General features: G+C 32.0%; 1 protein-coding gene across 1 annotated transcript; it reads right to left on the reverse strand.

Moving 5' to 3' along the window:
• Positions 1-2,546: 2,546 nt before the first annotated feature.
• On the reverse strand, positions 2,547-20,963 carry LOC100927949 (golgin subfamily A member 6-like protein 22). Its single transcript, XM_031938657.1, has 9 exons — positions 20,611-20,963; positions 19,953-20,010; positions 17,548-17,743; positions 14,202-14,760; positions 11,686-11,802; positions 9,580-9,650; positions 7,901-7,982; positions 4,271-4,439; positions 2,547-3,095 (listed from the first exon to the last, which is right to left on the reverse strand). The coding sequence occupies exons 1-8, from the start codon at positions 20,722-20,724 to the stop codon at positions 4,284-4,286; spliced, it is 1,353 nt and encodes a 450-aa protein (XP_031794517.1). The 5' UTR covers positions 20,725-20,963; the 3' UTR covers positions 2,547-3,095; positions 4,271-4,283.
• Between the last annotated feature and the right edge of the window lie 15 nt (positions 20,964-20,978).

The following is a 20,978-nucleotide window of genomic DNA, read 5'->3' on the forward strand; positions in this document are numbered from 1 at the left end:
TACCAATTGGGGAATGATTTGTATTCTTATAAATTTGACTTGGTTCTTTATATATTTGAAAAACGAGACCTTTATGAGGGAAAATTGTTATATAACTTCCACCCCAATTTTCTTCTTTCCTTACAATCTTAACTTGCTTTTGTTTGTGCAAACAAACAATTATTTTAATGTAATCAAAATCAATACATTTTGGATTTCATTTCTGTTTCTTGGTCACAAATTCTTCCCTTTAGAGAAAAAAGGTAAACTGTTCCATATTTCCTTATTTATGCTTCATGGTCACCTTTTACGTCTAAATTATGTAATTCATTCCATCTCCTGTTTTATGGGTGAATTTATCCTATTTACATTCAAAGTTTTGATTACTCTTATTACTTCCATCCTACTTTCTCCCTGTTTGTCCTGTTCTCTCTCCTTTTACTCCTTTCCCTTTCTCCTATGAAATAGGCATACCTCTCTCACCTTTTATTTTAATTTTCTTGGGATATCATCCCCGTTATAGTTAATTCACATCTGTGCCCTTTGGCTATGTAGACTCCTAAAACTGCCCTAATGATTTTTTAAGAGTTACAAGTATCATCTTCCCATGTAGAAATACACTTAGTTAACTTTATTGAATCCTTTATGATTTCTCTTTAACTTTTTATGCATCTCTTCAGTTTTGTATAAGTTTTCTGTTCATTTTGAGCTTATCAGGGATACTTGAAACTTCTCTATTTCATTACTGTCTCATCCCCTATCCTTTTCCCTCACTCAGTTTTGCTGGGTAATTGATTCTTAATTGTAATCCTTTGCCATCTGGAGTATTATTCCAAACCCTATTTTGAATGTGACTCTACAGTATTAGAATTGTTTATTTCTGGCTCTTTGCAATATTTTTTTTCTTGACTTGGGAAGATCTGAGATTCAGCTTAAATATTTCTGGGAATTTTCAATTTGGGATCTGTTTCAGGAGTGAGTTGATTGGTGGAGTCTTTCAATGTCTATTTTACCCTCTGGTTTTCGGATATCAGGTCAGTTTCCTTGAAAAGATGTTTAAGCTCTGTTTGATCAGGGATTTCAGGTGTTGCAATAATTTTAATGTACCTCTCTTGAATCTATTATTCAAACCAATTGTTTTTCCAGTGATATTTCACATTGTCTTTATTTTTTTTTCATTCTACTGATTATTTTCTTGATGTCTCATGAATGCAGCTTTAATTTGCCCAAATCTATTTTTAAAGTAATTTTCTTTGGTGAATTTTTGAACATTTTTTCCATTTGGCCAATTTTATTTTTAAATACTTCAGTGGATTTTTGTGTATCTTTTACCATTTGGCCTATTCTTTTTTTAAGGTAATTTTCTTTAATATTTTTTGGTGTCTCCTTTGCTAAGGTGTTGACTTTTCTTAATTTTTTTTGTATCATTCATTTCTTTTCCAAGTTTTTAAAACCATTCTTATTTGAATTTTAAAATCCTTTTTTGAGCTCCTCCAGAAATTCTTTATTGGCCTGAGGCCAATTTACATTTTTCTTTGTGGTTTTGGATGTAACACTTTGACTTTGTTGCCTTTTTCTATGTTTGTGTTTTGATCATAGTAACTTTCTATGTTTAGATTATTTTTGTTGTTGCTCTACAATGGAGACAGCACTATCCCAAGATTCAAGTTTTTTATTCTGCTTTTTTCAGAGCTAGTTCTGGAAGTTTTCAGTTCATATGATCTAAGAGAGGTGTGGTCACTGCTATCTTAGCTTGTGCTTCTTTTTGGCTGCCTGCAATATTTCATTCTTGATTTGATAATTCTGAAGTTTGTTGGAGTTTTCATTGTGGGGCCCCTTTTGAGAAGTTTTAGGTGAATTCTTTCAATGGCTATTTTACTCTCTGGTTCTAGGACATGAAGGCAGTTTAATGATTTCCTGAAAGATGATAGGCTCTTTTTTTCATCATGGTTTTTAGGAAGTCCAACAATCCTTAGATTGTCTCTGTTTCTGCTAAATCTATTTTCCATGTAAGTTTTTTACATTTTCTTCTATTTTTTCATTTTTTGAGGGTTTTGCTTAACTGTTTCTTGAAGTCTATGTCATTCACTTCCATTTGTTCAATTCTAATTTTTTCTTTTTTTTCAGTTATCTTTATTTCATTTTGCATTTGGGCAACTGACCTTTTAAATGTTTTTGTTCACTGAATTTTTTCCCAATTTCACAAATTCTGTTTTTCAATGAATTGGTTTCTTTTTCAAATCTATTTTCTAAGGAGTTATGCACTTTCTTCCATTTCATCAAATGTATTTTATAAAGAGTTATTTGAAGCATTATGTGATTTTTCCATTTCACTAAATCTATTTTTAAATTACCTTCAGATAATTTCTGTGTTTCCTTTTCCAAACTCTCTCGCAAAGTTCTCTTTTCTCCATTTTCCTCCTAACTCTCTTTTAAGATCTTTTTTGAATTCTTCCAAGAGAGCCTTGTGAGATGGGGTCCAAATTATATCACCTTTTGGGGATTCATGATTTGCCTTTAGGATCCTCAGGGTTAGAGGTCTGTACTTTTTTTTCTCCATAAAAGCTAAATATGATCAGATTTCTTTTTGCTTTTTTTCCTGATTTTTTTAAAGGGTGAGGTCTGCTCTTAGGGCAACAGGGAGATTTTACCCAGCTTCCTGTATAGGTGATAGTGGCTTTAGGATAGTCAGTGGTGCTGACTTCCTTTCAGTGTTGGGTGGACATGGTCAGGTCCCATAATCTTCTGGGGTTTAGAGGCACACTATTTACCTTTGTCTTGTATGTGTCTCGGCTGAGATATGAATGGCACACTGCCCTGGGTCCCTACGCTAGGCCTGTGCTCAGTCCACCCCTCCACCCCCATGCCTGATTGAAATAAACCTTTTCTGAATTTTTTCCAAAATAACTTCCGCTAGAAATTTGTTACAGTTCAGAGTTTTGATCTGGTGTTGATGTGAGCTCAGATAAAGACCTGTGTAATCTCTGCCATCTTGGCTCTGCCCCCTGTATTTCTCTAGTTCTGCCTTAGATGTTTTATTTTCAAATTCAGCTTCCATTTCTTGAAGTCAATGCTCCATTTGGTCATATAAGTTTTTCTTCTTTTTGCTCCAGTGTCTAAACCAAACAGAAAAACAAAGGAAAGAGTTAACATAAAATGCCTGCTTCTCACCTGAAAATTATAAGATGCTTGTTATCATATTCTGTTAGTTTTCATTTCAATTTCAGTCACTGATTCAAAGAACTATTCTGAATTCATAAAAATAAGTTCTAACTTTAAAAGAACTCAAAGACAGGCAAATTAAATTTGAACTTAAAAAAAAAGACAACTATTTCTACTGCATGTTAGTTCACTAGTTCTTATCCTAGTGCTAATATTTTTTAGATCATAAAAATTTTGAATAAGAAATAATTTGGAAAGAAAATTACTCCAGAATCCACTAGAATTTTTTTTACAATTAAAAACATTTGGTGAATAAAAAACCACAAGCAACTCACCTTTCAATTTTTAAAATTACAAATTTTAAGTTTCTTTTTTTTAACAAATGATATATGGTTATTTTCACTTATCATTTCAAAGATGATGAGGTAAAATAGACACCAGAATTGGTAAATAAAAATACTTTCAAAATAAGCATTCAGTTCTTGACATGGAAGAACTGCAACAAGATATCCATCGCATTTTACAAAGTTATGCTATGTATTATGTGAATTAACAAGGGGACAGATGTGTTCCCTATTGGAACTCATAAATAATAAGGAAGGAGCCATTAGAGGGAAGATGATATGAAGTGGAAAGTAACTCCATTGTCCTGAAAAGTCCTGAAAAGAATTTAGAAAAAAATCTTTTTCATAAGCACATCTTTTATAGGAGCAACCCTCCCCTGAAAGGGGCTCACACCATGTGAGGGAGGAGGGCAAATAAAAAGGCATAAGACAGTTGGGGAAACTAAGTTCCAGCATGAGCATTTTAACATTTGCTGACAAGGGGAGAGCATAAGTTGGTTTCAGAATTCACATTAAAAGCCTATTTTCTTTTTTAAAAATCATGGTACCAAGCTAATGGAGACAGAGCAGACAAGCTAAAGAAGACAGAGAAAAAAATTCTGGATTTAGAATAGAGAAACCGCCCCCCCCCAAAAAAACCAAAAAACCCTTCATTTACATGGAAATATTTTAAAACCATTAAAGTGATAAAGTAACCTATAAGAATAATAAGATGTTATTTAGTTGTTCCTTAATGTCCAGTTCTCCTTGTGTTTTAGTTCAGGTATTTCTAAATGATACTTAACAATAACTGCTCCTTTAAATTCCTCTTCTCCTCCGTTCCAGGTTGTCATCATCCTTTGGCAGACCTTGGAGAGCAATTGCCTCTTCTTGAAGCTTTCTATATAGTAATTCCAACTTAATATTTTTTGAAAATTCTGCTTCTATTTTTTCTTCAAGGTGTCGAATATGTTGCTAGAAATATCAATTTAGATAATTACACAAGTAAAAGAAAGGTTACAGCTCCAAAATGTTTTTCCTAAATTAATTATTTATATAAATTTAGAAACCTTAAAGAGTGAAAGAAGAAACCATGAAATTACATTACTAGCTTTTATATAAAGTTTGCATTAAACATTATTTCCACCTTTCTCCAGGTTAATTGTGAGTTCTATTGTGGAAACTTTTCCATTGTTAATTGTTAAAAAACCCTTTCTTGGCTAACATTGTATCTCTTGCTCTTGGGAAACCTAGAATGTTAAGAAATCAATTATTTTTGATAAATATTTATGAGAACTACAGGACAACAAATTAATTGATAGTAAAATAAAATATTTCTAAGTAGTCACTTGTCATTATCTTAAAAAATGATGGGTTGAGAGTAACAATTCCTAATATGAAATACAAAATCCAAGGTACATGTGAAAAATTCACAAGGACATTCTTTTTGCCAAAAGGTACCTTTATTTATGAGAAGTTACAACAAAACAAAAAGATAAAATTGGCCCCAGGAGGGGTAAATAGAAATAGAAATAGATTCAGGAGAGCAATAGAGTTAGCAAAGAAAGGTATTTGGAGGACGCCATCAAAAGAATATGCTACAAGTTGTGAGTACAACCTTTGAATGGCAGGCTAAATGCATAGAGAAGTTTAGCAGTCTAAAGAGTTGTATGGGGAGAGAGAGAGTACCTCATAGCTGACTTAGTTCCAGAAAGAACTTTGTCATAAACACAACTTTTATAGGATAAATATAAACTTGGGGTTTCTCAGGGGAGGAGACAAAGAGATAAAGGATGTTTATTGAGATATCCAGGGCTTAACCAAACAGTCTGGAAGTTTTCATCATAGACATTTTAAAAGGGAGCTTAAGTTCCCAAAATGAGCATTTTAGCATTTCCTGATATGGAAGAGTTTTAGAATTCACATGTATAGTACTACTACCAGTACTACATAGCACAAATTTGCAAATATTATCTCAATTGAGTACTTATATTTTTCAAAAGCTCTTTAGGACTTTCCCCTTACTTCTGGTAGATATCAGAATGGAGGAAATGTCTCGATATCATCAAATACTAGAATCTTAAAAAAAAACAACCCAGTAGCTTTAGATGTATTCATTTATTTGTCATTTTTCCAGGAGGAGGAAAATCTTTCCTTCCCTAAAATAGAAAAATAATGTATGCAGAATATTGTACTGTAAGTGTTTTAACCTGCTTACTGGTAGAATGTATTGAAAATCTTCTAAATATGTAAGATCTTCCTTCTCTTAAATTAATTTAAGTCCTGTTTTTATAGAATGAATCTTTTATATCAATTTACATTATGAACTTTCTTAGTGATCACTTTGTAATCAAACTGTTGCTTTATTTATTCTTTTTCATTTTAAAATCTCTTAAAGCAATACTCTTTTCAAATTGTTTCTACCTATTAGTCATCCTTTGGTGTGGTATTTTTCATCTTTAGGATTGTAGCAGAAATCTGTTGTTCTAAGAGGCCCTGCAAATACTATCCCTAAATGTTTCAGCACTTCAAAAAAGTTTTTTAGAAACCACCTATTTCTCTTAGAAAATGTTTTCTTTACATCTTTGCAAACCCAACCTCACTGTATCCAATCAGAAAGTCAAGTTATGACATCAAATCCTCAAGGTTAAATTTCTCCTATAAAACATGCTTGCATGGTGTAGATTTTCTCTAAAATCTTTTAGTCTACCATACTCCAACTCATGGTGTCTTTCCTCCATGCTTCATGGTATCTTTCTCCTTTTTATAGCTGACTATCATAGAGTGCTAAATCCTTTGTCAGGATACTGAATTGCTTCTATTTGAATTGTCTAAAGTTTCTGTAGATCACCTGGAAGGAAAATACCACCATTTTCCTAAACTCTTTTTGGTATCTCTGGACTGAGATTTATGGAAGCCACCAGTAATACTGCTGATTCAGAGGTCAAGCCTGGGCGGGGCTGGGACTGCATGGTGTTTTGCTCTGGTGTGTTGTGCCCCAGGTATCACAGACCTCTTCCGCTGAACTTCTAAGTTGCCTTTGGCTGGAAAATGGTCTACTTCATCTTTTTGACTGTTCTGATCCTAAAATTTGTTGTTATTTAAAGTCATTATTTAAAGGAATTTGGAGCAGTCTGGGGTAGAGATTGGCCAAGTTACTGCCTTTAGTCTTCCATCTTGGATCCATCCTTTGCATGTATTTTGTAAGTAAAAAGCTATTCTTAAATAAAAGAAATTTTTTTGATAAACAAAGCCAATGCAGCCAAGATTAGGAGGCAAGCAGAAAGATGGGAAACAATTTTTCCATCCAGTGCTTCTGATAAAGGCTTCATTTTTAAAATAAATAGAAATTAACTCAAATTTCTAAGAATTCAAATCATTCCCCCATTGAGAAATGATATAAAGATATGAATAGACAATTTTCAGATGAATAAATAAGTCATCATATTAAAAATGCTATAAATCACTCTTGATTGGAGAAATGCAAATTAAGACAATGCTGCTGATGTATCACTTCACACCTCTCAGATTGGTTAAGATGACAGGAAAAGATAATAGTGAAGAGGATATGGGAAAACTGGGACACTGATGCATTGCTTTTCAATAATGATTAAAGACTATTTCAATAGACTTATGAAAGAAAGTGACATATATGTCTAGAAAGAAAACTGTGGACTCCAAATTATGGATCAAAGCATAGTATTTTCAACTTTTTGTTTTGTTTTGTTTTTTTATTTCCCTTACTTTTCTCCCTTTTGATTTGATTTTTCTTACTTGAAGAATATGGAAATATGTTTAGAAAAATTGCACATATTTACCTTATATTGAATTACTTGATGTATTGGGGAGGGGAAGAAGAAAAATTTGGAATGCAAGGTTTTGCAAAAGTGAAAATGTTGAAATCTATTTGCAAAAATAAAATTCTATTTAAAAGAAAAAAAATAATAAGGAACTGGATTTCCCTCAATTTAGAATTGTAGACTGTTGGCACAAAAAGGAAACTTAGTGATGGGTTAGTACATCATTTTATATGTGAGGAAACCAAGGCCGAAAGACAAGTAAAAAATTCAAATTATGACAACTTATTTGATGTCAAAACTTCATCAAAAATCTTCAGAGCAAGACTACTTGAATTATAACCGTTATCAACAGTAGAATTTTCTTTTTAAAATTCTTTATCTAATATGAACTTTTTTGTAACTTCACTATAACTTTTTAATCTGATGTAATGCCAATAATAATTTTACAGAAAAAATTTCATCTCTCCCATAACAAAATGATTAACACCACCAGCATCCCAAATCAATATGAATTGTATTTGAATATCAAATTACATTAACAACTGGATTTTTTACAGTTAAAATTCTTATCATGTTCTACCACTTAAAGAAAAGTGTTTTTAAAATGAGAAAAATTAAATCCCAGAGCTGACTTACAAAATGGGAATCGGTAGTGTCCCAAAGTTCTTCATTTTTGTCAGTTTGCTCTCCTGAATTTTCAGATGTGGAATGTTTTAATCTAAACCAACAAAAAGTAAATATATTGTCAACAATTCAAAGCTTTGAAGAACTTTTTATAGTTAATTTACTTTAATAATTTCTTATAAGGTTCAGGGTCTCACTTGCAAGGCCTGGAAGATAGATTTAAAGAGAAGTAAAAAATGACTCCAAAGAGATTTCATTTAATTAGAATGAAAACGACATGCACAAGTGAATGCAATATATTTGGAGTAAATACAAAGTAACTGAAAAAAGGAATTAAAAAAACAATACAGAAAGTCTTATTTCAGAGTTTTTTTGGGTGAGTTTTGATAAAAACTAGGGATTTGCAAGAGGTGGAGGTAATTTCCACATTGTGGAAGGCGAAGGCATAGAGATCAAAGAGACATGATTTGGAATCTGGGATACAAATATCAGGAAAAATAGCACTTCCTTCTAAGAAACTTTTATTTGTATATCTCTAATCTTCATATACAATGACATATTTAGACAAGAATATGTGTCTATTTTAAGACACTTTCCTAAAACATAATCAGGATCTAAAATCACTGTGGAAGATACTGTCCACCTATTCAAACCTGCAAGCTCAAGTCTTCCTAAGTTTCCTGCCAGCATTGGGAGGATCAGACTGTGACTCAGGCTCACAGAATCAGGCTTTGAACTCTCCCCACTAAACTCAGTTCTCTTCTCATTGTTTCTGGAGATCAAAAAGCCAGTCAATTTTCCTTTTTTTTTTTTTTTTTTTTTTTTTTTTTAAGAAACCTGTATTTTGATAATTCTTCAGAAATACTTTCTAACCTATAAATTATGCTACATCAGCAACTGGCTATGAAAAAATATATAATTCTTGGGGGGGAAATAAGGCACAGTTAAGATGTTTTTTGAAAGGACATTTTCTTTGGAGGGAGGTGTAGTAAGTCATGAACTTTTTATTGGAATAGGGAACTCTTCATGAGGAAACTCCTTCTAGCAGTGTGCATCTGTAACAGCTCTTTAATGTATATTTTTTAGAGAACTTAGTGGGAAACAAAACAACTAACCCAGGATACACAGCAAGTAACAAGTCAGATATATAACATTTCCATGATTTGGTGGTAGGAGATATATATATATATATATAATGTGTATGTGCATACATATACATACATACATATATATGTATATATATATAATGTGTATGTGTATACATATACATACATACATATATATGTATATATATATATATCTATATATATCTTATCCTTTGAAATTCTGCTGATAATTTCCAAAAATGGTCAAAGTGCAGCACTTGAGTAAACTGACAACATGAAAACCAGTATTTTTTGAAACATGCCCTCCAATCTACTTTCCTACAGCTACATTTCTCATCAAAGTAGCTCTCCCTTTATGGGAGGTAAAGCCCATAGACACTTTTGACATTCCCAGTATTGAGTACAATTTATTTATTTATTCATCTCAAAATAAGGTATACTTAAGCAGATTATTCCTCTTTCCCATTGAAAAAAGTAATTAAAAAATAAACAATTGCATGATGTTGTATCTTGCATACATTTATCATTTTGATTTGCTCTACAACTAGTCATAGCACTAAGTTATAAAAATGCTTTAATTCTTACTTTAGTATATAATCTTCTATATCTTTAATATACTGCTTTTCCCGTTTGATCCGTTGTTGATATTCATGCAGCTATAAAAATACCAAACAAAATGTTTCAAACTTTTCAAATTTAAAAATAAAATCACAATCTTATCCTTAACCCTGAATTAGTGATGCCTGTACTTAACTATTAAATTTTAATATAATTTTTACTAATCCATCAAGTAATAGCCCATTGCATAGACAAAACTATTGCATTTTTATATTCCAAATGTTACTATATTCAATTCCTTTTACATGGGCTTATACACCCAACATTACATATGTAAAAATGTATGATTTTAGTAGCACAGGACACTTCATTAGTGTAGATCACAGCCATCTAGAACTAGAAACTAGAAAGAGTTGTCTGTAAATAGCCTTAAGAATGTTTCTTGGGATCTTCCAAACCAATACACTACATTAAACATGTCTTGTGTACAATGATCAAGGTTATGCTTTTTGATTATAAAGCTATATAATTAAACTCTCTCTCTAAGCGCTAAACACATGTTTTGAGGTAAAGTGACGAGCTTCCAGAAAATAACTTTTTGATGTGATTTTGACAAATTATATTTATGCAATTATCAAAAATATATATTATTGAATTTAGCTATTTGTCAGTTGCTCTTTCAATAGAGATGTTAACTCAGATTTTGCAGTGATTATCTTTTTATGTTGGGAAGAAGACTAGATTAAGTACCATCTAATCGCCAACCAAAGTGATCTGTCTCTGACTCCCTTCTCTCTCTCCCTTCCTTCCTTTGTATCTCCGTACCCACCCTTCTCCTTCACTCTTTCTCTCTTAAATAAATGCTTAATCATTCCTTATAGAATAAGTCATTTGGTGCTTGTTTACATGATAACTTGTATTATAAATGAGCTTTTCCTATTTTGCATTGGCTTCAAGTGAGACTGAAAATTCTTCAAGGACAAGAGAGCATGGATTTCTCATGTTCTTGGTAAGCTAGTCAGAACCCATCATAGTATAATTCACAGAACTGACATTCACTATTTGGTGGATTAATTATTGAACAAAGAAACAATAGAATTTTTACCCAATTCTTATATATAGCTTAAAGTTTGGTACCATTTTGCCCTTAATGCCATTTAACTAAGCTAATTCATATGGACAAAGATTTATTGCTTCTTTCCTGTTCCTTATAAGGTTCAGTCCACACCTAGTTCCTAGACTACAGCCTGAAGAAAAAGGCTTTTTTGAAAGTTAATACCTTAATCAATGTGTTCCAAAAGGAATGGGAGGAAAATAAAGAGAATGAGGGATAAGGGAAACAAAGTGATCTGAGAAACAAAATTTATTCCATTCCAATATTGATATCTGAATACCAGAAATATTTCTCAAGCATACCAATATGAAAGAATAAGTTTTGAAAAGACTGAAACTAGTAATAAACCATTTCTTAGTAAATACCATTATACTGAAGTTAAGCAGGTAAAAGAACTGTTCTTCAACATCAGGAGGTGTTTGTCAAAATATGAGACAATGATTACTTTTATAGATAACTGAAAATATTGACTTTTATGTTTCTGGTACAGAGAAACAAATATTCATTAAATGCCTATTATGTACCAGGCATTGTGTTAAAAGCTTTACAATTATTTTCTTATTTGATTCTCACAACAACTCTGGAAGGTAGGTATTATTATCCTCATTTTACAGTTGAAGAAGCTGAGAAAGATTAAGAAAGATTAAGTGACTTGCCTGGGATAACTCCAATACTATCCAGATGCAAAGTTCTATTCCTATTTCCATCAAGCAGCCTATGTGTGTGTGTATATATGTATATATATTTACATATATTAAATAAGATATACAGGATTTATTTTTTATTACTTAGAAAAAACATCTCATTCTTCTGTGACGATAGATATGAATTATGAGTGAAAATAATTATCCCAATATACAAATGATATAAATGGGTACAAATGGTAGGTGTTACAGGTCTTGTTCTGTCAGTTTAAATGACAGGTACAGTTGTCACAAAATATATTATAATATTGGTAAAAACAAAAAAAAACATTTTTCATTAGTCAATGACAAATTACTGAATTTTTATATACATACTTCACTTTCCCTTTGATATTTCTTCCATATTCGCTTCATTTCCATAGAAGTTTGTACAAACATGAAGGTTTCTTTTTGGGATTCTGCGACTTTTTCTTGAAGCTTTTTTATTATTTCCTGATAGAAATATGTACATAGAATTTCTGCTATTGATTTCATATATTAGAATTGGCTTATGTGAAATAAATATACCTTCAAAGTTAACTGATATCAATATTTTTATATATGACTTAATAGCATGAACATTTTTCATGGTTATCATTAATATAGAATTAGGAAAAGCCTTAGGGATCATATAATGCAACCACCTTGTTTTGAAGTGTAGAAAAATAAGACTTTTTAAATAAAATTAAGTCATAAAACTAGTCATCGAGAAAAGCATCAGAACTTATTTCTTAAGACCACAAAGTTCTTTTGACTGTACAACACACTTTTCATTCAAGCATGGACCAATTGCTACCTTCCTCCTTGCTCATAATAAAGCATTACTTTCAGTCTGATTTCCTCATTCTATCCATTCCAAAATACATAGGGGATAAAGCTTTTTATGTGCAATTCACATGGAAGGTGCGGGAATGGTAGAGGGTACATTATATAGGTTCTTATACCTGATAGAAACATTAGGGGATTTTACCTTCTATTATTCAGAAAAAGTTCTTTGCATCTGGCCTTATATGAATAAAGATGCCTATAAGAAAAAAAATGCATTTTTCTCTCATAGTTTCCCCTGAAGAATGATCATATGCACTGTTATACTTGTCAGCCTTGATGCAATTAACTTGAAAGGATTGATCTAATTTCATGAAAGCAAAAAAAAAAAAAAAAAAGGGGGGGGGGTAGATGGGAGTGGAGTGGAGGTGTTGCTAGCTACCATTTATATCTTCAGCTGTCCTTGGCAAGTCTTCAGAGAAGTTCAGTTTTAAGAAAGGACATAAATTATACTCCTGGTTGCAGTCAATGGACAGAAAAATGGGGAAAATTATAGAAAATATGGTACCTCTTCCACTTATTGATATACAGTATAGTGCAAGGTCACTGCTAAAGAGAATTTCATTTTATTCTGTAACCTAGCACGAAGACTAATATACACACATAAATACATACAGAGATGGACATATACACACAAAATACAAACATATATATGTGTGTGTGCATTAATATTCATGTTATTAAAAATCCTGGGCATTTTCACTATAAATTAAAAAAAAATTTTTGCATGGGACTAGTATAAATGAAGCTAAAATGTATGACATTGAAAATTTTCTGTCTCATTAGATAAAAAATTGTAAAAACAAAATTTAAGTAAAGTCTAGTAACCTTTCGAAAGAAAACCAGCTAAAAGAAGGCAGTGTAAAATTGTCTTAAGAAAACCAACAATATTAATCGAATTACTACAAAAAAACTAAATTCCACTGTGAGATGAATAGATTTAACTACATTTTTTTATCTGAAATTGTACAGTACAATAGTTAGTCATGCTCCCACTCACTACTTATGTGAAAAGCATCACAGATAATGAGAACTGCTATTAGATAGTAAAAAGCTATTTATTTTCAATAAATGAAAGGCACTGATCCCAGAAAATGCAATTCTGGATATTATGCAAGAAGTATTAGTAAATATAGTAAAAAATACTGACATAAATAATAATGTAGTAGGGAATCAAAAATACATTTTTAAAAAATGGCTTTATTACCACACACCAAAATTAATTCTTAATGTAATCTGTCTCTTTGAACAGAATTATTGTCCTAATTTTAAACAAAAGTAGTTACTAATCTTTGTAAATTCATTAAAAATATGATCAACTGTTTTCTAAAATGATTTCTAAAACCAGTTTACTGTAATTTGAATTAAAACTAGTCAGACTGATAAATATGTTTCAGTGATTATGAAAAGGGCAATAGCTAATGCCCTACAGTATCTCAATTTGAATTGCTACAGTACTCTTAGCATATTTTTTCAGGATTTATCTTGTTTCAGCATTTCTAATAATTTATTTCATTCGAGCATTAAATTAATCAAATTAATTACCAGGCAAATTATTAGAACTACAAATTTATCAGTATTTATTTACAAGTATTTAATTCCATTTACATTTATTAACCAATACTATATATTTAAAATTTCATGGGCTAATAACTATACCATATTTTTAATCAAAATGAGTCATCTTGTCTAAAAAATGGATATGGGGTTGATTTTTAACATGAATGTGTCTTCATCTTATTTTTATTTATTTATTTATTTTTTTTGGTGAAGGCAGGGTTAAGTGACTTGCTCAGGGTCACACAAGTGTCTGAGGTCAGATTTGAACCCAGGTCCTCCTGACTTCAGGACTACTGCTCTAGTCACTGTGCCACCTAGCTGCCCCCACATCAGAATTTTTACACTGAAAGTTACTAATATCAGAAACTGCTAAAAATCCAAATTCCTAATTTATCTTTATCAAAATAACTTTAAAATTCAATTCAAAATGTTAAATGTTTGTCAGATGATAATATTTAAAGACCTACCTCATCTTCTGCCTGTTCTTTTTTATATATATGTATTTGCTCTTTTCTCTCTTTTGCCACATGATCTTGTTCTTCAATATCAGCATCAACAGTCATGGAGTGATCCCTAAAATGCATCCCGATATTTTGAAATACCTCTTTTATGAAGGCCCCTTTCTTTTGGGCATTTTCAAATGGTTGAGGCAAGGGAATTTCCTTCTGCATTTCGTTTAATTTTTCTTGCAGGAGCTCTTCTTGGAGAAGTGCTCTTTTATATTTTTCCTTTAGTATATGATTTTCGAGTCTATATTTCTTCACTTTGTCCTTGACCTGCTTTATTTGCTTCTGTCTTTTTTCAATAAGTAATGTCTTCACTTTAAGGGCATGAAGTAGTTTACGGAGCTCCTTTTTAGCTTTAGAATACCTTTTTGACAGGGTGTCAATTCTGTTCTTTATAAAGAGATAATCTTGGTTTTTCTTTTTTGATGTCTGATGTTTCTGATGTATGGCACGACTTTTATAGGAAATTATTTTAATTTCTGACTGTGGTTTTTCTCTGTTTTGTTTTTCGCCTTTCAATCTAGAGGAGTTCAGTATTGCATTTGGAAAAAAAAAATTTCAAGTAATCATGTTATATAGTCTTGAAAGATTACTAAAAATAGATAAAATTCTAAAAATAGAGGAGATTTTGCAATAAACTTTGTAAGGGAAATTGAAAATTTAATTTTCAGGATTCCCTTTTTAATTAATATTTTAAAATAAGTTTTTATTCTCAAAATACACACAAAGATAGTGCAACACTTAACCCTTGCAAAACCTTGTTTCTGACATTTTTCTCCCTTCCATCTCCCCACCCTTCCACAAGAGAGCAAGTATGTATGTTAAACATGTGCAATTATTCCATATTTATCATGCTGCACAATAAAAGTCAGATCAAAAAGGAAAAAAATGAGGAAGACAAAAAAGTAAGCAAACAACAAGAAAAAAGATAATATGTTGATAATAATAATGCTGAGACTCACATTCAGTTCCCACAATCCTTTTTTTGGATGCATATGGCTCTCTCCATCACAAGTCTACTGGAATTGACCTGAATCACTTCATATTATTGAAAAGAGTCAAATCCATCAAGATTCTTTTTTACCTTTTAAGATATCCACCGGTATTATTATCCAATACTAGTCTAAGAGTTTGCTTTTACCACTATTCTTAGGATTTGAAGATGCATTCTGTATGCTAGGCCTAAACCACTGAGCACTCAACAATCCTGCCTATACTATTCAAACTGAAGAAGATAATTCTCTGAAGTGGTAATCAGAATTTGAAATGATTTTCAGGAAAAGTTAAGGATACCAATTTTCATTAGAGACATATTATGTTGTTCTTATTTTTGACTTTTATTTCACAAGTCTCCAGGATTGATTTATTGAGACAAAACTTTCATAAATATCAATGATGAATGAGAAAGTAAAATAATTACAATAAACCAATAAGGAATATCACTTTTAAGAAGGTTGGATTATAATTATGTAGAATGATTGTACTATGAAAATATAAAGGACTGATTATATTGTGATGGAGAAATCATTCTCAAATATTCCCATGGGAAAGTTAAGAGAGATGAGAGATTTTTTTGTTTTTCCCTGAGGCACTTGAGATTAAATCACTTGCAGGTCACACAGTCAGGAAGTGTTAAGTGTCTGAGACCACATTTGAACTCAGGTCCTCCTGACTTCAGGGTTGGTGCTCTATCCACTGTGCCATCTAGCTGCTCCCCTATTACTATATAAAATAGAACTCCCAATAAGTCAGCCATTATTATTAAACAAGTGCTTCCAAGTACCAAGTACTGTGCTAAGCCTTGGGGATATAAATAGTCAAAAACATCAATTCCTGCCCTCAAGATGCTTATATTCTAAATGGGTAAAATAACATGTAAATAGAATACATGAAAGTATGAATATCTGGGAGGCAATATCAGAAAAGAAGCCACTTAGTTACTAAGGGCATTGAAAATTGACAAGCAGTTAAATTTCACAAAAACTAGGATAGATTTACTTGAAGTGATATAAAGTTAAGTGAGCAGAATGAGCACAATGTACATTACTATCTTGTGATAATCATTTATCAAGTTCTTTTCAGCACTACAATGATCTAAGATAATTTCAAATGGAGAATGCTATCTACACCCAGAGAAAAGAACTTATGGAGTCTGAATGCACAAAATGTTTAAAAAATCAGTGTTCAAACAAGTCTTTAAATACGATAGGGGAAAAAATACTCTTTCAAAGGAGGAAAAAGAATAGCAGGTAGGCCAGTATAGCTGGATTCAGAGTTAGGGGGAGGGGTAAAGTATAAGAAAACTGGAAAAGCAGGAAGAGTCCAGTTACAAGGGCTTTGAGGGCCAACAAAAGGAATTTATATTTGATCTTAGAGGTGATAGGGAGCCAGTATTACTTAAGGAATAGGAGGAATAACATCATAAAATTTATGCTTAAGGAAAATCACTTTGGCAGCTGAGTGAAGAATGGCTAGGTGTGTGGAAGGCCTTCATACAGAGAAAGAGGAAGGCACGTGCAATAATATAAGCAAGAGGCAGTGATTGCCTGCATTACACTCAACAGAAATGGACTGCTATGGAAGGTGCTACAAAGACAGAAAATTTGTCATTAGATTGAATGTGATGAGTAAAAAGGAGGAGTTAAAGATGAGGAAGATGGTAATCACTGATAATAGGAACAATCAGAAGAGGAGGGCTAAGGAAGAAAAATAATTAAGCTCAAGATGTAGATGGCAATCCCATTTGAGATGTCTAAAACACCCACAATGATGTATAGCAGAAACTCAAGAGAGACTAAGGATGAGTATATAAACCTGAAAATTATTCCCCCATAAGGGTGCTAAGGGATCTCAAGATGAGATCATCAAGAGAAACAGTATCTTTTCCAAGGTTGTAAGCTCCATGACAGCTCAGGCCATGTCATATTCTTATCTCCCTTATTTTTGTGACTTTATTGCATTTATATTTTTATGTGAATGGTGTATTCTTAAATTCAATGCAAACTTCCCATTGGTACTTCATTGCCCACAGCAGTGCTTGTCACATAGAAGGTACTTGATAAATGTGTGCTGATTAAAGACAATTATCTGTCCTTTAAAAAATAACATGATGAAGTGACAGTAGGCATTCACTGGAAATTATTCCAAACAGGAAGATAGATCATAACCCATAGAGTAAAAGGGATTAATAAGGAAGGCTCATTACAATTTTTTCACTTTTGATTTCTTAACCTCAGATTCTCTGTCACAGTGCTTCAATGTAAGAGAAATGTTTTTTAAGTCTTTATTAAACTTATGAATTCCATACCTGCTTCTATAGTGTTCTTTATCACATTCATGCTTTAAGCGGGATTGAGTTTTTCTTCTTTCCTGTGTTTCCCTAACTGTGTATTGTAAACTCTCAAGTACTCTTGTGGTTTTTACCAATTTTGTCTTTTTTTGATGTTTTATTGATAAACTAGTTGTAACAACTATTTTCTCACTTGTCTGGAGGCAAATAGAACCTATATAGACAAAAACACAAGTAAACAAAAAATATTAGGATTTTAAAATCTGCATGACAGTAGCAGTATACTTAGAATTCAGATTCTCTGGGACTGATAAAATAAGTATTATTTTTCCAAGACAAACAAAATATCTAATTTACACACTAAAAAAAGTATTTGAAACCTCAGATTTTCTCACAATATAAGAAAAATACCTGTGAAATGTAAACATCCTGATGTGTACTGTGATTGGGACAAATAAGATTAATAAATATGTATATTACATATATGCTAAAGTAACATTACCCCAACTGTTTCCATTTCAACATTTCTTATTCTTTAGAGACTTATAATGTAAATCAGTATACATCATTCATACAATAACCTCTTTCCTCATTTATTCTTCAGTCTTCTGCTAACTTTAACCCAAATATAGCTAAGACACCAGAAGAAAGTTGTTGGAATCTTTACAAATTGTTAAGCCATTAGAGTTGATAGAGACAAAAAATTATCTAATTTAGCATGGTTCAATATGATTGATTTGATCTTACATCAGAACTTGGGCCAGAACTTGAAACAAGGTACTAAGTACAACTGATAGAAACGATGCTTGTGTTCATTCACACTTTTAGAGAGCTCATAGAAGCAAGAAATATTTAAGTACTCATTGGAGTTCACATGTTTGGGAGATTTCAGGGTTTAGAAAGAGATATCTGAATTCACACCTCCCTCGAAGCTCTTGGGGCCAGAGAGCACGCTGGGAGATATCCCACAATCCCACTCTCGGAGAAGCAGCATAAATACAGCTTCAGTGAGCCACTTGAGAGAGTTATTTGGGAACATTCCCGGGGGTCAGAGAGGAGCACTCTGCGAGGAAGCCCACACACAAGCCCTTTCTCGGAGGTAAGAGAGATTAGGTAAGAGAGATTCATTGCATCTTCCACCTTGGTGCTGGCTGGAGGCTGAAGAAAGCAGAGGCAGAAGCAAAGGACAAAGCTGCAAGAGCTCTTGGAACCAAGCAGAGAGATAGGCCTCTGAGCTAACCGGGCTATAATGAAGGACACAATAAAAGATCTGAACTTTTATCAGATGTCTGCAATTTTGGGTGATTATTTACTTGTAACGGAAACTAAAGCTGCCTCCAGAAAACCTCCCCGAGAAACCCTCTCTCTCAGAGAGAACTCATACTTTAAAGAAGAAAAACCACCAACAGAAAGTGAAAAAAAAATCACTTGCCCTTTCAGGAAAATTCCTGCCACAAAACCTAGGCACATTATTCTTCAGAGATATACATAACTAAATTTAGAACTAACCCAGAATTACAAAATTGAGTTATATCAAGTTAAATATTTAACAGATTTGGTTATCTGATTTTCTTTGGCAACTTTTAATTCATATATTTCAATATTTAACAGAATTGAAGTAGAAAAGATGTGGTGGAGAACAGGACTGTTTATGGGTCCTGATTGTAATGGGTGGAGAAATTGCCAGTAAGGGAAATCTAAGATCCAAGATTCAAAGCAAAAAAAGAAATGGCAAAAGCCTGTTTGCTCACAAGTGCCTCCTTACTCACAATTCCCATGTTTCAAATGTTTATTTCAGTCCCCTAATCTCCCAGGAACCATTGAATTCACATCCATCTTTTAAAACAGAACACAAATGCTTTCAAAAAGTTTTTTTCTTTGATAGCTGATGCTCTTTCATTCTTTATACCTCAAATAGCAGTATGACTGTTCTCTTTTCATACTTTATACCTCAAATAGCAGTATGACTGTTCTCTTTTCATACTTTATACCTCAAATAGCAGTATGACTTCTCTTTATTTGCTTATTATTTATTAAGTATTAATGTATTTTTTCCTATTACATATATCTAGTAGATTGCCTACTCACTGAGGACAAGAACTGTTTCTTATCTCAAATTTGTGTATTTAAGAACCTATTTTCTTAATTCTTTTTGCATTAAAACAAGTGGTAGATCATCCTTGAGAGCTTCTGTGGCTGAAAAATCACCACAAGTTAATGTAACCCTTTTTAGCTTAGCAAGGCCTGTCAGATCCTCCAAGAACCCAAAGTTGCTTGTATTCTACTATGGGTCAGTGGAATAGAACTTCAGAGCTATTGTCTTACATATTTGGTTTCTGTTTAACATTGGTATTCTGTTAGAAAATTTAAAAATATTCTATATTTTGAACATCAAAGTATAGGCACATCATAATCCTCTGTACCTGTGGCATGTGCCTGAGTGAGGTCATCAATAGCATCTTCAACCATCTCTACTTTGTCCTATAAAATATATAAAAGTACTATAAAATAATAAATTTAAGATAAAAGTATTGTAAAATAAACTTTAAAGCAATAACAATGAATAATATTTATGTAGTACTTTAAGATTTTCACAACAGTTATCTCTTATACATTATCTCATTGCATTCTCACAACAATTTTGTGAGAAAAGCACTAATTATTTTACAAATGAGGAAATAGGGTATAAGAGAGATTAGGTGATTTGTCTAGAATCATTCAGTTAGCTAAGACCCCAAGAAAAGTTTCAAATTTAGGTCCTCTTGACTATTCACTAGGCCACATACCCAACTAGAAGCTAGATTATCAACCTTATGAAAATTATCACAAATACTCAAAACATTTCTTACAGATATTAAAGTCTTCATTTTATTTATGGGGGAGAAACGAAAGAAAAGCCAGCAACCTAATTAGTTTTTTGGCATTTACAAAGGATGCATTTCACAAAAAGATTTTCTAAAAATATCCATTTTCTGATAAAATGCTCCTATGCTCCATAATGTAAAAAAGGGGTCTCATCTGTTCATGAAAAATTATATTATTTTCTACATTGATTTACATTTTTAGCAGTTTTTATATTACCTCATTTTTTTTATTTAATATCTTCTTTGCAAGCCTAAAAGACAAACATTTTATTTCAGTGTGTACACAAAAATATGGTAATATATTGTCATTGTAATTATTTGAACAATACATAATTATTTCAAAATTATATGCTTTTTCACACTTCTAGTCAGTAACATAAGAAACAGAATATTACATCTCATAATCATATAATAAATGCTCATCTATGCCTCTTGAAAAGTTTTAAAGAGAAAAAAATTTCTGAATTGACATCTGAAGTTTTTCCCATTAAGGAAAAATACTTTTAAAATAAATGTCAGCCAAAACATCTTATATTGTAACAGCAATTATTTATTTTTTCAACTGTTCATGTCCCAACTACTTGT

The sequence above is a fragment of the Sarcophilus harrisii genome, chromosome 5 (assembly GCF_902635505.1).
Source record: "Sarcophilus harrisii chromosome 5, mSarHar1.11, whole genome shotgun sequence".
Classification (NCBI taxonomy): domain Eukaryota; kingdom Metazoa; phylum Chordata; class Mammalia; order Dasyuromorphia; family Dasyuridae; genus Sarcophilus; species Sarcophilus harrisii.